At 40.3% G+C, this 15,531-nt stretch overlaps 1 protein-coding gene across 1 annotated transcript in view; it reads left to right on the top strand.

Moving 5' to 3' along the window:
- Positions 1 to 328: 328 nt before the first annotated feature.
- LMTK2 (lemur tyrosine kinase 2) overlaps positions 329 to 15,531 on the top strand; it is an 87,356-nt gene continuing 72,153 nt past the window's right edge. The window contains exon 1 of the mRNA XM_084640520.1: positions 329 to 525. Within this exon, the coding sequence (XP_084496646.1) occupies positions 378 to 525 (148 nt within the window). The 5' untranslated portion in view covers positions 329 to 377. The remainder of the gene's footprint in view (positions 526 to 15,531) is intronic.

Below are 15,531 nucleotides of genomic sequence, written 5' to 3'. Positions count from 1 at the left end.
ACTCGCCAAATCCGAAACGCACACTGATTGGTAGACCTGCTTGTCAATCCCGCGTTCGCCCCACCTCACTTCCCTGCTCGGGGCGGGTTGGGCGGCCAAGCAGGGTTTAATCTTCCGGGGCGCGAAGATTGGTGTATAGGAATGTCAATCGTCGATTAGCTCCACCCCTCACGGTCAGGTAGCACGGAAGATGGCGGCGGCTGCGGCTGCGGAGGCCGGTTGGGTTCTGTGAGGGGGAAGGGGGATTGCGGGGTCCGATGCCGGAGGCCGCCGGGCCGTGGCGGAGGGGGGAAGCGGCCGCTGGGGGCGCTCGCCAGAGACCCTGAGAGCCAAGTCCCCGTGTCCGGCGTTGAACGTTGGGGCCTGGAGCGGGCGAGATGCGGTGGCGGCTCTGCGGCGGGAGCGGGCAGCGGCGGGGGGCGCTGCTGCCCCTCGGACCTGGGCTCGGGCTCAGGCTTTTTTTCCTCTTGCTGCTGCTGCTGCTGGAAGACGGCGAGGCGGCTCCGCTTCCGCAAACAGGTGCAGGTGAGAAAGGGGTCGGAAGCACCTCGCGTAAGGGGGTCCGGAGCCAGGGGAGCAGGGCGCGGTGGGATGAGGGGCGAGACAGGTGGGGGGAGAAGGGGGGACCTGCTGTGCGGGGGGGCTGGGGATGAGAGATCTGCTCTGGATGTGTGTGAGGGGGGAGAGATTTGGTGTGCAAGGGGGTCAGAGGGGTTACGGGGATGGGGGGGAGGAGAGACCTGCTGTGCGCGGGGACTGGGGCGGACTGTGGGGGCGGAGAGACCCGTTGTGTGATGAGGTTATGGGAGGAAGGAGGAGGAGGGAGACGTGCTGTGTGAGGGGGCTGTGATGTGTAGTGGTTTGAGGGGGTTGGTCGGGAGCGATGAGGCAGATCTGGAAGGGAGTAAACTGGGAGGAGCGGTAAGGAGGGGGGTGAGACACCCACCGTAATCCTTGCCCAGGTGTTCATTGTGATTTGGGGAGGACAGGAAGGCTGCAGTCTTGGGGGCTAGGTGATCCATGGTGGGGGTGGGAAAGCAGGATCAAGTGTATCCAGTAAATTCTCCCAATATAATTTTGGTAACATTTGTGCTATTTGGAGTCAGGGAGGAGCTGCTCCCCTTCCTTGTTCCACCTACAGGGTGTCACATTTAGCTAGGTGTGTTGTTATGGTATGTGCTAAGGGTTTTACCTTCTCTGAAGCATCAGGTATTGGCTATTGACCGACTCAGAATCCTAGATTAGATGGTCCGGTGTTCTGATCCAGTTGCACAAATCATGTGCTTGTTTCATTATTAAATGTTGTCTTACTATTTATCTAAGTCTCTGGAGCTGTTGAATTTTGTGGTTTCAGAGTAGCAGCCGTGTTAGTGCGTATCCGCAAAAAGAACAGGAGTACTTGTGGCACCTTATCTATTTACACAGTTTTAAGTTCTTTGTATGGCTTCTACCTCTGTTGCCCACAGCTATGAGACCTTTGTGTGATTCTCTCTTTTTTTCTAATTTTGGGAATGAATCACTGAGACTAACAGGCAGAGGGTGGAGGCGCCCTAGTACAGATGTTGCTTACCCTGTTTCTGGCCAGATTGCTGTAATTTTTTTACTTGCTGCTTGTAGTTTACCTTTGCCTGTCACACTTGTTTGCTGGCTGTCAGCCTCCATTGGGTTTTCCTCCTATTTTCCTGTACGCCAATTTAAAATATGGTTTGGAGGAAAAAACCACTCTGTGTTGGTAGTATAATTTGGTTTTAAAAATCTTTCTAGTGGTGATGGGAATGATGTAGCTTATTTATTTATTTTATTATATTAGGGGCTAGAAGCCCTAAGTGAGCCCGGGACCCCACTTTGCTAGGCACTGTACAAAAGCATAGTAAAAATGGTCCCTGCCCCAAAGAGCTTTCAGTTGAAATAGACAATATGGTCAAAGTGTGGGAGAAAGAGATTGGCATCTGATGGACAGAGATTATATGCTTTGTCCAAGGTCCCACAAGAATTCTGCAGCAAAACTGGGGACTGAACTCAGTTCCCCTCTATTTTAGGCCAGAGCCATAACCAAAAAACCACCCTTTCTCCTGAATTTTCTTCTGAGTAAGTAATTCTAAATTGTTTATAAAGCACTTTTTTAGTTTATGTAAAGATGAATATTTGAAGAGGAGAAATTGGTAAATGTATATGCTGCTTAAGAACGGAATGGCAGTTTTCTCACCTGTGAATTTTAGGAAGGTTATCCAAATAGGATAAATTTGTCAACAGGCTGTATGACTTCTACATGGCAAATTCAGTTTTGTGATTTTTCCTTCCTTTCCTAACTGGAATGCAGGGTTTGTTTTTCTAGAGTGATCTCAAAAGCAGAGGACTTTTCCTGATTATGTTGGACTCATTCTCAAAGTATCTCTGTTTTGTTTTTTTGTTTAAGTTCCTCTTTACTATCAGTATTATGCAGTATATCTTACAAAGTTAGAAACTCAAAACATTAGTTTTTAGTGCTAATAACAAGCTTCATCCTCAGTCTGGAAGATTGGGGCCAAAACTGAATAGATGCTATATGGGATATACTAATAAAGATGTATTAATAACAACAACCTAAACATGATGTGCCATGTACAGTGCAGTTAAAGAGATACTAATGTATAGAGCCCTTCGCTTGAGAAACAAAGTTATTACTGAATGGAGTATTGTAGCTCTGCATGAATTCAGTGTTAGACCAAAAGACTTTGAATACTTAATAGACCAGTTGAACTCAACCTTTTTCGTACTGAGAATGCCAGGTGTCAGTAGATCACAACTACCACTTCCCATTTGGTGACCCCCAACTTGAGTTTTCATGTTCTGTCTCTGGAAGTAAGCATTCAAAGCAAGCCAGTGCTGATCAGTGTAGTATTCTGCAAGAGTAGAGGAATGTTCAACATGGAAAATTCTGGGGTCTTCTCTGAGCTTAACCAAAAGATTGATTTTTGCCATGAGAAAGTCAGTGAACTTTGGTGTGGAAAGGGGAACTGCTGATGTTGCCTAGCCAAATCCAGGGTTGTGAGTTCAATCCTTGAGGGGGACACTTAGGGATCTGTGGCAAAAATTGGGGATTGGTCCTGCTTTGAGCAGGGGGTTGGACTAGATGACCTCCTGAGGTCCCTTCCAACCCTGATATTCTATGATTTCTTTGCATAAAATAGTGGAGGTGTGCATTAGTCTTACCCCTTAATAAATGTCAAAACTGTTACAGTATCATAGTACCTTTTTCAGTTCCACTGGCATCCTCTTTACTTCCAAAGCTGCTTAGCGTATTCACTGAACAATGTGTTCAAATGGCTTGGTGAGTAAGAGACTGACTTCTAGTCCCAAGGCTGCTATGAGAGTTTCTGTCATGGCTCAAATAAATTGGTTAGTCTCTAAGGTGCCACAAGTACTCCTTGTCATGGCTCAGGCACTGTCAGTGTAAATATCAGTACAGCAGTACCAATCCAGCAGCAAGAACCAGTTGTTAGAAAGCTTTCCTTTTTTTCTCCTGTAGAATAACCTGGCAGTGAACAAAAAAATTGGCAGTCCTCACGCATGAGCCCTTCTCACTTGCACCAAACAAATGCTAAAAATTGGGTAGAAGACCCATCTGTAATTTTATCCTGTTGTATTGAGTAGCTCTGTTCCCAAACATCTGCAGCCATGTCACAAATTCATCAGGTGACTGCATCATGAAGAGAAAGTGCTTTGACTGACTGACAGCAGTAGATTCCAACACAACATTTAATGACATTTGAAACAGTCTGCAGTGTTTCCCATGTTTTGAAGCTAGCAGCTTTCATTATTTGCAGTGACAAAGTATGATGCTCAGGGGGAAGTCGTGCTTACAAAATTGCTGCTGTTAAGTCATATAGGTTTGTAAATCTGTAAGCTTTTGCTTGAATGATTCAGTCGGTTTCTTTCATAAAGATGGATGATTGGTCTCCAGCGAGCTCAGTTGTCCCTCTTTTTAATGTCTATATGCATGCCTCAGAATCCTTTGCCAGCTATTGTGACTGGTCCTTTGAAGAATTTCGGTTGCTAACAAGCATTCTTGGGGGGGGGGTGGTGTTTGTGTGTGCATGCGTGCACTGAGGCCATGAGAGGTAAGTGAGGAAGGGGTGGGAAAAACTGCTCTGTTGCCAGACTCTCTTGAATAGTGTAGGGAACAGGTACTGTAATCAAGTTAACTTCCCTTTGAAGCTAAAACTGAAGACAAATTACAGGCAGTTCCTAGCAAGACAGATGGACAAAAAGATTACATTGGACACATGACTAGAAAAAGTTGAATTCCGTATTAAAAATAATGCTGCATTTTGTGGCATCATGGAAACATGCTAAATTCCATGACCACAGAATTGCAGAGTCGCCATGGCCTTGATTGAGATGAATGAGGCAGTTCATACCTCTTGGAGTTACTGTTTTTCAGGCTGTTTGGAGACTCAGACAGCCATTCCTGCATCAATTTATATTTGGCTCAGATTTTTGACGTTATCTTCCCAACCATAAGGGTTAAAAATACACTTTTTTTTTTTTAAAACAAACCAACCAACTAAAAAGGGTGTCAAGGTTCCTCCCCCACTCTGAACTCTAGGGTACAGATGTGGAGACCTGCATGAAAAACCTCCTAAGCTTATCTTTACCAGCTTAGGTCAAAACTTCCCCAAGGTACAAAATATTCCACCCTTTGTCCTTGGATTGGCCGCTACCACCACCAAACTAATACTGGTTACTGGGGAAGAGCTGTTTGGACGCGTCTTTCCCCCCCAAAATACTTCCCAAAACCTTGCACCCCACTTCCTGGACAAGGTTTGGTAAAAAGCCTCACCAATTTGCCTAGTTTTAGAGTAACAGCCGTGTTAGTCTGTATTCGCAAAAAGAAAAGGAGTACTTGTGGCACCTTAGAGACTAACCAATTTATTTGAGCATGAGCTTTCGTGAGCTACAGCTCACTTCATCGGATGCATACCTTGGAAACTGTAGCAGACTTTATATACACACAGAGAATATGAAACAATGCCTCCTCCCACCCCACTGTCCTGCTGGTAATAGCTTATCTAAAGTGATCATCAAGTTGGGCCATTTCCAGCACAAATCCAGGTTTTCTCACCCTCCACCCCCCCACACAAATTCACACTCCTGCTGGAATATTAGGGTGGACGCCTGGAAATAGACTGCATATTTAATGGAGAGTCAATGTTAAGAGCAAAGCATTGAGTGTGGTGTGTTCGTAACCACCTACATGGGGCTGTTGCATTTTGTACTAGTTGAAGCTCTTTCAGAGTATGGCTTCATTTCTAGTTAGAACCTGCAGTAATCTAGTTTGGTGATCACTGTGGCCAGATGTATGCCTCATAGGATGAGGCATAATCTTCTAGACATCTGTAAGTGGAAGTGAAAGACTCTCTCAGTCATGGGCAGTTAGGAAGTTGAGAAGGACCACGGGGACAACTTTACAATCAATTGGCTGGTGCCCCTGACAATAGGCGATGTTATTGAGGAGGCAAGTCCTTAAAAGCATTTCCTTCTTAGAACTAGTGTCTGCTATGTCTTGCCTTGGTTCATCTTAAGTTAGCTGCTTTTGAAGTAGGTGCTGATCTTCAGTAGGTCTTGGAAGAGCTGGGAGACGATGGTGTTGAAATCTGCCATTAGGAGATGTGAACTGTGTATTGGTAGAATTTCAACTTGTGTTGTCTACCCAGCTTTCTTCAAGTTGAGGAATTGTAGTTGAATCTCTTTTCTACCTCTGATGGTTATCACTTACTATTATATCTAATTTAAATTGTGAAGCACTCGGAGTTAATTTCTGCGAGTCCAATGCCATATCTGCCCCATTATACAAGTAACAAAATGGGATATTTAGTAATCTTCAGCTAGGTGCTATAGAATTTGTATATTCTTGGAACTAAGCTGTTTAGGTGGTTAATCAGGCTTTTTGTAGCCTTTGCAGGGAAAAGGGAAGGATTAGAGCCACAACTATCAAAGTAGATAAGATTATACATCCTGCCGTATTATATGCTAGCACATGCTTCTGTTCTTAAATGTCTTAGGGTTCACCCAACTAGGGAGGTGGTAATTTCAAGGGCATGCGTCTGCAAAATGTACTTAATCTGTAATCTGTGTGTGAAGTTTAATTCACAGCTTCATGGATCACTATTCTCTCACAATGTATCAACAGCAGATGCTGTTTCAATCCTTGCTCAACTGCAGCAGGATCCACATGGCCAATGACAGGCTAGGGTGCTTTAGATATACACTCTGGTTTGCTGTGCAGTAAATTGCCATATAGACAAGCCCTTTAACATCTGAGTTTTAAAAAGCCTGTGTGAGAGGTTCAGATATAACCTAATAAAAACTCCTGTATGTGGTTATAACTTTGTTATATTCTGGGCACATTGAAATGAGGGAACATGTTTAGTTTCCACTTGAAATAGTTTCAGTGATCTGAAATATTATTTTTTCAAAATACTAACATTGTGCTGAAGTTACCACATCAGCAGAAGTCAGATAAATTGATAGTGTATTTTCTTACTAAGTACCAGTTGCTAATAGATGTTTGCAGTACAATATAAGACAAATAAGAGCTACCTGAAGCTGTATGAAGAGCGTGTTTTAATTTTCTTTACTTTCTTTTAAAAGAGATTGAACTTCAGGTTACATTCCTTCACCAGTTCCTGTTAACCTGTGCTTGTTGCTTGATTGCAGTGTGTCAGAAGATGATGAATGGTGTTTTCTGAGTAACAGACCTAGTGTAAAACATATAAATGCTGTAATTTTAAGGGCTGTTTGATTTTATTATGCAATGATATAGTCTATTGTGCCACTGCAGAAATAGCTGTTAAGGGCATTATCCTGAGAAAAATTGTTATTTTTGACTAAGAGTTGCTCAACAGAGTACAGGAGAAAAAATGCAGGATGACAGGAATGGGGCGCGCAACGGAATGCGCTTCAGAGTCTGTCATTCTGAATCTAGGACAGTCCACTGATGGTATTGTTTTGTTTTAACCTACAAATCAGGCCTTATCAAGAATATGTATTGTGACATAGTTTTAAACAGGCTAACTGGTTTAAGGTCCTAGCCTGTCATCTATATGCATTGAAAACTCAGGGACTTGAGTAAGAAAATACTAGGAATGGCACCATCATGTTTCCATGTCTATGCATGCTATGGTTCTGTAGCTATTTAGATAGATCTTAAAATGTATTTTGGAGACTTTGTAGAACAAATAAAGGTCTGATATGGTCCTTCTCCTGAACTGCTAACAATCTAAGAATCAAAAGTCATGTCAATGAAGAAGTCAGGTAGAATTTCCAGAATATTTCTCCATTTGAAAACAATTGCTAACATGGAAGAAAAGTCGAAGCCCCTGTAGTTTCTCACCAATAGGTCTCCTGTTTGGATTTACACTTTACCCCAGAGCCATTGACATTTGCAAAACCATATAATCAATTTTACAGATACACATGAGATTGCACGCTTCAAACATGTGCTCTCAGTAATACCTTGATAATACAAGCCCTCAAATAATACATTGTCCAGAAACAGAGAGGCCTGATACTTATAAGTATGAAGTAAGTGAACTGAAAAACCAAAGAATGGCCACAGAACTACCTGGAACACCTATCTAAGTATTTCAGAATAATAGACTACTCTGGATCTGACTCAGTGTCAGAAAAAAAAAAAGAAAGAAAGCTGTTGTCCACTATCACATTAGTATTGTGATGTTAACTCTTAGTAGTAGTATTGCTCACTCCCTACATGCTCCCCCCAATTCACCATGCTTACGGATTCTATTTGTGTCCTCCATTGGGCCCCACAAGCTACCATTGCCCTGTTTTAATCCTAAGTGTGTAGATGCATATGTGAAATAAGCGTTCCCTTCAGGTTTTTACCTTGCTCAGTGCATGTTCAGTTGATACTCTTATGACAACTTCAAGATTAGTGCTGTAGTAGCTTACCCGCATTCTGCCATATTTCATGTTGCATCAGTTTTGGATGATGACCCAGCACATGTTCATTTTAAGAACACTTTCACTGCAGATTTGACAAAAGGCAAAGAAGGTACCAATGTGAGATTTCTAAAGATAGCTACAGTACTTGACCCAAGGTTTAAGAATTTGAAGTGCTTTCCAAAAGCTGAGAGGGGCGAGGTGTGGAACATGCTTTCAGAAGTCTTAAAAGAGCAGTATTCCAATGCAGAAACTACAGAACCTGAATCACCAACAAAGAAAATCAAATTTCTGCTGGTGGCATCTGACTCAAATGATGAAAATGAACATGCGTTGGTCTGCACTGCTTTGGATCGTTATCGAGCAGAACCCATTATCAGCATGGATGCATGTCCTCTGGAATGGTAGTTGAAGCATGAAGGGACACATGAATCTTTAGCGCATCTGACATGTAAATATCTTGCGACGCTGGCTACAAGAGTGCCAATGCCTGTTCTCACTTTCAGGTGATGTAAACAAGAAGTGGGCAGCATTATCTCCTGCAAATGTAAACAGACTTGTTTGTCTGAGTGATTGGCTGAACAAGAAGTAGGACTGAGTGGACTTTGTTTTGTTTTTGAATGCAGTTTTTTGTACATTATTCTACATTTGTAAGTTCAACTTTCCCGATAAAGATATAGTATTACAGTACTTGTATTAGGCAAATTGAAATACTATTTTTTTTACTGTGTAAATATTTGTAATCGAAAATAAATATAAAGTGAGCACTGTACACTTTGAATTCTTTGTAATTGAAATCAATATATTTGAAAATGTAGAAAACACCCCCAAATATTTAAATAGATGATATTCTATTAACAGCTCGATTAATTGTGATTAATTTTTTAGTCGCTTGACAGCCCTCCTTGAAATGTATACATCTGAATTTTTATTAAAAACATTAACTGAAACAATAGCATAACTTTCCATCGAATGTGTAGGATTGCAATAAAATGAATTTGGCTGAGAGGGAGACAGTCAACCCTGATATATAGGCTGAATGATTAACACAGTGTTCACTTTTATTTGCAAATAACTTTACTGTTAACTACGGATGTTCAACATAGATCTGTACACTGTGGGTTAGAACATTTCTTGTGTGTATGCAGCTTCCAGTATACTGTACCCTACAATATGTTTTTTATTTGCCTCTTTATTTCTAATAGAAGAAAGTGGTGAAAATCTGATCTGTGCTTATAAGCTCATAGCATTGTATTTATATGTAAAGATCATAGCGTCTAACCACCACATAATGCTGTAAGATTTTTTGAAAAAATCATATTTTGTGTATTAATGACTTACAATCGAATATGTTGCACAGATGTCATTTTGGAAAGTAACATATTTGCTTTTGCGGGCATTACCTTCAATTATAAAATTGCCTGACTTATGTTTAAAGTAATGTTAAGTTAATCATGGTAACCGTGTGGTAATAGGAACACACTGGATTTTGTATTTATATTTAGTGATTTTAGTGCAGTAGTAGTGAAGCAATATTCTTCCATGGCATTCATCATGCAGAGATGAAAGCTTTCAGTTCCCCCAAATAAGACCAAATTTTGAAGCTTCTAGTCACATTTTAAGTAGCATTTATTCATCTGTTATCCTAAATGCCTAAAAGTTGCAGTCCATAGTGGCTTAAAAGAAAATAGTTTAAGTGAAGCATATGTATTTCACCTTTTATTTTGTAATGTTGGGAATTACAGAGCTCTTCCTTCCCCCTCCCTCTAGAATTTCTGTGCTCAGCTCTCTATTCTGAGGTGAAAAGAAAAGGAGTACTTGTGGCACCTTTGGCACCTCTAAGGTGCCACAAGTACTCCTTTTCTTTTTGCGAATACAGACTAACACGGCTGTTACTCTGTATTCTGAGGTGGTCATCTTCTACCGCTTTTTTCTTCCCCCTTCACTAGCTTCCCCAGTTGATTGCTGTAGCTTCACATTCTTCCTGTAGCTTGGGAAGTATAAGTAGTTTCTCTTTTAAGGCTGTTGTTTTGATGCTCCTTCCTAAACCAGTCAACAGAAGCAATATGTTTAAATTCTCTATATTTATCCCAATGCATTTTCAAGGGATTATGTTGGAGTGAGCAAACTTTTTGGCCTGAGGGCCACATCGGGGTTGCAAAACGGTATGGAGGGTTGAGCAGGGAAAACTGTGTATCTGCAAACAGCCTGACGCCCATCACCTATCCACCCCCTTCCACTTCCCGCCCCCTGACTGTCCCCCTCAGGACCCTCCCCTGCTCCTTGTCCTCTGACTGCCCCCTCCCGGGACTCCCTGACTACCCCCTCCCGGGACCCCCATCCCTAACTGCCCCCCTAGGATCCCACCCCCTATCCAACCCCCCCGCTCCCTGTCTCCTGACTGCCACCCCCCCCAACCTCCGCCCTATCCAGCTGCCCCGTCTGCCCCCCCGGGACCTCCTGCCCCTTACCCAACCCTCTCCTCCCCCCGCCCCCTTACCTTGCCGCTCAGAGTGGCAGGACAGGCTTATTTGAAAGCCTGGGAGGTGGGTGGGTGCAAACCGCGCTGCCCACTTGGCGGTGTGACTGTGGTGGAGAGGGGACAGTGGGGGGCGGGGCCGGGGCTGGGGTCTAGCCTTCCCGGCTGAGAGCTCAGGAGCTGGGCAGGATGGTCCTGCTGGCCGTAGTTTTCCCACCTCTGGATTATGTGAAGAGGAGACAGATATTGCCAAAGGGCTTTTGAAAAAATCTGATTTGTATATAAACACTTTTTCAAGCTTTTAGACTCCAATGCTGTTAAGATTTTCTTCTGAAAGCTACTTTGCATATTTTAAAACTGGCATTCATAGTCCTTAATGAGCCCCTTTTTAATGTAAATTGCATGGACAATGCATTTAGTATGTTAATTCAGTAGTAAACAAAGCTCATAAACATGACTTCCTTCACTCCCTGTATCCAATTCTAAAATGTGGTAAGCACAACAGTAAAAGAGTAGACAAAGTTTGGATTCTCAGACATGAAGAATTAAGTCATGAGGATTTGGAAACAAGTAGTTCAGAAAACTTTATAAGTGGGTATACAGGTTTTAGCAGTTCTAGCCACCTATAACTTTTACTAATCCCGTTTCCATTGTTTAAAAAGGTACTATATCCCGAGTATACATTTTAATTAGCTGCAAAGTGATGGTTCAATAGACATCTATGTGTTCATTATGTACTTTCATCAGACAAATATACAATATTTTGGGATAATCCAAGGAAAATCTATTTTCAAATCCCAATGTCTGATGCAGTCTAAGATTGTTTCATGCTATTATTTTATATTTCAGTGTCCTAGATGGAACTGCTGTGGTTATTGACTTAGTACATGTCTGTCTTCAGAAGCAAATAGGAAATTCCAGTCTAGGTTTGTGTCTCATTTCTCCTCTCCCACGTTTAGTGACAGAACAGACCGTGTGGTGATAGCCAATTTGTAATGTTGCAAGTAGTTTTTCTATATTGTGAAAGGAGATGGTAACATTTCACAGGGAACACATTTTGGACTGCACAGCCAGCCTACCTATTGAAGAAAAACCTTTCAAAGATTTGCTTGAATTAGTCTAGTGTTGCTTCCTTCACAAGGAGCATTTTAGGTGCAGTCAATCTCCAGTAAAATCAACCTAGATTATATAGTATTGTCAAATCATATTTTTCTGAAAGTATACTTAACACATGTCTTTTCTAATGGTCCTACATTTTATGATTTGGTTTAAATTAGAAGGTCAAAGTAAATTCTTCAGCTCTCCAGTTAAGGTTATCTCAAATTGATTGCAGCACCTGAGAAACCACAGTAATCTTACTACTTATATCTCAGATTCAACAGAATATGAAGTAAACAATTTTCAGTGCTCTACGTAAGGTTACTGATGACAGAGTGCTGGCTAACTGGTTTTACGAATGAGCTGTTGAGCACCTTTTTTCTAATTATATTAACAGTACTTGTCTAACACAGATTAAAGTCTGCTTTTTACCAGTCCAGTTTGATTGCTTGAGAAATAATTTTTCAAAATTAGCAAGAGCAAAAATTCCAAACTTCATGAAAAGAATGTGTCTGATCTCCAAGAGTGAATGACTTTAATTTGTGTGTTTCGTGAATAACTGAAAAGTAACGTAAGAGTAGTACACTTTTAAATCAGCTATATTTCTTACTCTCTTTCCACATTTAACAACTCTTTTGGAGGACTACTATGTTTCAAATAGGCTGTTTTTCTTGATTAAAGTACTGAGATACTGTTTTTGTACCTCCATTCAATATAGCTAGAATAATGTTTTCAAAATTTAACATGTTAGTTTGAGCTAGGATTCATATTCTTTAAACTGTAATGAGTTATTGTTTTGTTGCCTGTTTAAATACTTCCCTCAGTTAATTTTCCTGTTGACAGATATTTTTTCCCTTTAGAGAGTTAGAATTTCTCAGCCTCATTTTAAGATACAGATGAGGATTTTAGGTTTCTTTTGTCTACAGCAGTTTTTTTTTAAACTACATATTTTTAAAGTAGGCTTTTCATAAATCAGAATGTCATGATTGTAATATTTGATGTCTTTTGACCAGATAGTAGGAATAAATAAAGAAATAAACTTATTACCGCTAGAAAGGGTGGGATTCCTGGCCAGTCACAAGATATAGAAACTTAAAACTCTCACTGGTTTTTGACTGAATATAGAGGATCTGATAGTGCTGTTCTGGTGATTCAAAGAAGAGTGCCTGTTACGCTACTTTTTGTTGCCAGAGCAGTGAAGAGCACCCTAATTGTAAATATAGCCCACAAAGTGTAATTTTCAGTCAGTGCTTTTACCTGAAACGCAGCTGGGAGGGAAAGAAGGAAAGTTTTATGCAACTTTCTTTTATTTAAAAGGCAGTTACTTCTAAGTTTCAAGTAGCTTTCAATCATCCTAGAGGAAATGGATTTGTGGGCAGAGAGGTCTAAGGTACAAAGTAAACCTACAAACAGGTATACTGATTCATCAGTCATTTTCAAAATTTCTTGTTTTAAACATCTGTAAATTTTACATTTTCAGTGTTACACTTACTGTTGCTTTCAGAATTCAGAAAATCTGGGTGTGTGTATGTGTAACTTCATATACTATACCCAGCCTTATTAATTGAGGAAACTTGAGTCAGAGATGTGGAATAGATTATGCAACAAATTGCTGACATTTCTAAATTATTACAAATGGAAAAATATATAGGCATTATGTAGAAGACTTTATTTGAATGCATATAATTTGTTTTGCTACCAGAGCTGTTTCCGTGCCTGGCTACATAATTCTGACTCAAAGGCAATAGTTGAGTAACCCTGTGGTGTACTAAGATGTCTGTTGTGTTCAAATAAATAGTCAATATTTACAATAGTGGTGTGCGTGTAATCTAATTAGATTAGCATGCTTAGAGCCATTTTGAGGGAATAAATCAAAGCCACCAACTACAGCTGAAATCTCTTAACTTCTGAACTTGTTATAATTTCTGCATTAATAATTCTTACTTCTATTGTCTGAGTAAAAATGTTTAAACGTCGTAAAATACACCAATATGATCTTTGTAAACCATATTTTGATTCATTATGTCAACTGAATTAATTTTAAAACGTGTACAGAATAAGTGAGGGGTTCTTTTTCAGTTTAACTCTCATGCTGAAGACCAAGGCAAAAATCTGTTTTACAATTAATCTGTTAAAGCTTCAACACTTAAACCCTGGAAAGAATATGGAAAAGGTAGAAGCAGATGTTTATACGTGTTTTCTCTGTAACAAATAGTTGACCTTCAATAAGTAAAGTAATTGTGTCAGAAAAAAATTCCTTTGATTGTAGACCTACACTGTTTTTGTTCAGATTACTTGAACATTGTCCACAGTAATTGAAGGTTATCTTTAGGGACAATTAGTTGACTACTTTTTCCTTTCACGTTCTGACCCTATATCAAGATGTCATTTTGGGTGGATGTTCTTAGTCATTAAAGTGTTTCAGAGTGCATTTGGTTTCAAGGTGTAGCTTTTGATGTTAGTAAAACTTTATGGAAACAAGGGAGGCTTTGTGCACTTGAATTAGTACAATATTTTTAAAAGACTGTAGTATCTTCAAAAAAAAAAAAGACAAATTAACTCAATTTCTTAGGCTTTCCTAAGCTTGGTTACTAGTCGACTAGGGTGGTTTTATAAATGTCAGTTTTGATCTAAATGGTATTATATAATATTCTTAATCTGCGGTATTCCAGCTGTCCTTCCCTAGCCCATTCCATTATTTTTGTGTATTACAATGGTTACTTAGTATTAAAAGTGAATGGGAAGTTAATTTAGCAGTCACTCAAGACTTCCAAATAGACATTAATATTTTCTAATTGAAAATATGTTCTCCTGACCAAATCAGGTATTCCCTTGCTGCATATGCAAGGTCAGAAAAGTCATAGAATCATTATGTATTGATGTGTTGGACCAGAAAGGGAAAGTTGACAGGGGGGCAACAAAAGGAAATGTTGAATCATTTTGTGCCTTTGGAGTACTGACATTCTGCAGCAAAACACTGGCAGAACTGGTGAGTCTGCAACTGAGAGGATCCACTGGCTTTAACCCCTTTTGTTTGGAGGAACGCAGCAGGCATTAACATACTCTCCTGTTGGGTTTGGGTTGGAAAGCAGATTACACCACCTCCAAACCCCTGCCTAAATTTACTGCAGAGAGCTCACTTATTCAGGTTGACTAGGTTTCCTGGGATGGAGAATTCCTTTAAATGTTCACAAAGGAGCCAATAGTTTTAAAAACTATGTAAGGTGAAAAAGACTGGTACAAGATGCATCCCTTCAGTAGCACCACAGGCCACGTTCAGGTTAATGAACTGAACCTCTCTTGGTAGTGATGTTACTCTAACATAATTCCTACTCTGCTCAGCTTGCCTTGCCATCCTTGTCACCCAGCCTACCTTTTCTTCATTTCTCAACAGTGTGCTCCTACTCAAACACACTACTTCTACCCCATCCCACAATCATGCTCCTCCCGATTCCCTAGTTGACAGCCCCTACATACACACATTCACACTGCACTTGTCTGGACACTCAAATAGTACTGTTTATTTGTACTGTGGTAGTACCCCACCATGGTCCAAAACCCTATTGTGCTCGGCTTTGTATTTAATAGTCCCAGAACAAAAAGAGGGTTCCTGTCCTAAAGAGTTTATAGTATAAATAAAATCTTGGGTGCTAACTTTTCACAAATAAAGTAAGGAATGACCAGGTTAAGGTAGAAGAGGTGTGTAGTGCTCCATAACTCTTAATTATACACTAACATAGAGTCCATAATTCTGAGTTAAAACTGCACTCTAATCTTTTACAGCAATATTACTGGTCTTCATATTAGGGCTGTCAAGCGATATTAAAAAAATTAATAGTGATTAATCGTGTGATTAATTGTGCTGTTAATAATATAATACCATTTATTTAAATATTTTTGGATGTTTTCCACATTTTCAAATATATTCGGTTACAACACAAAATACAAAGTATACATTGCTCACTTTATATTTATTTTTGATTACGAATATTTGCACCTAATACAAGTAC

The sequence above is a fragment of the Lepidochelys olivacea genome (genome assembly GCF_965140295.1).
Source record: "Lepidochelys olivacea isolate rLepOli2 genome assembly, chromosome: 10".
Classification (NCBI taxonomy): Eukaryota; Metazoa; Chordata; order Testudines; family Cheloniidae; genus Lepidochelys; species Lepidochelys olivacea.
This window is presented reverse-complemented; position numbering and strand designations above follow the sequence as displayed.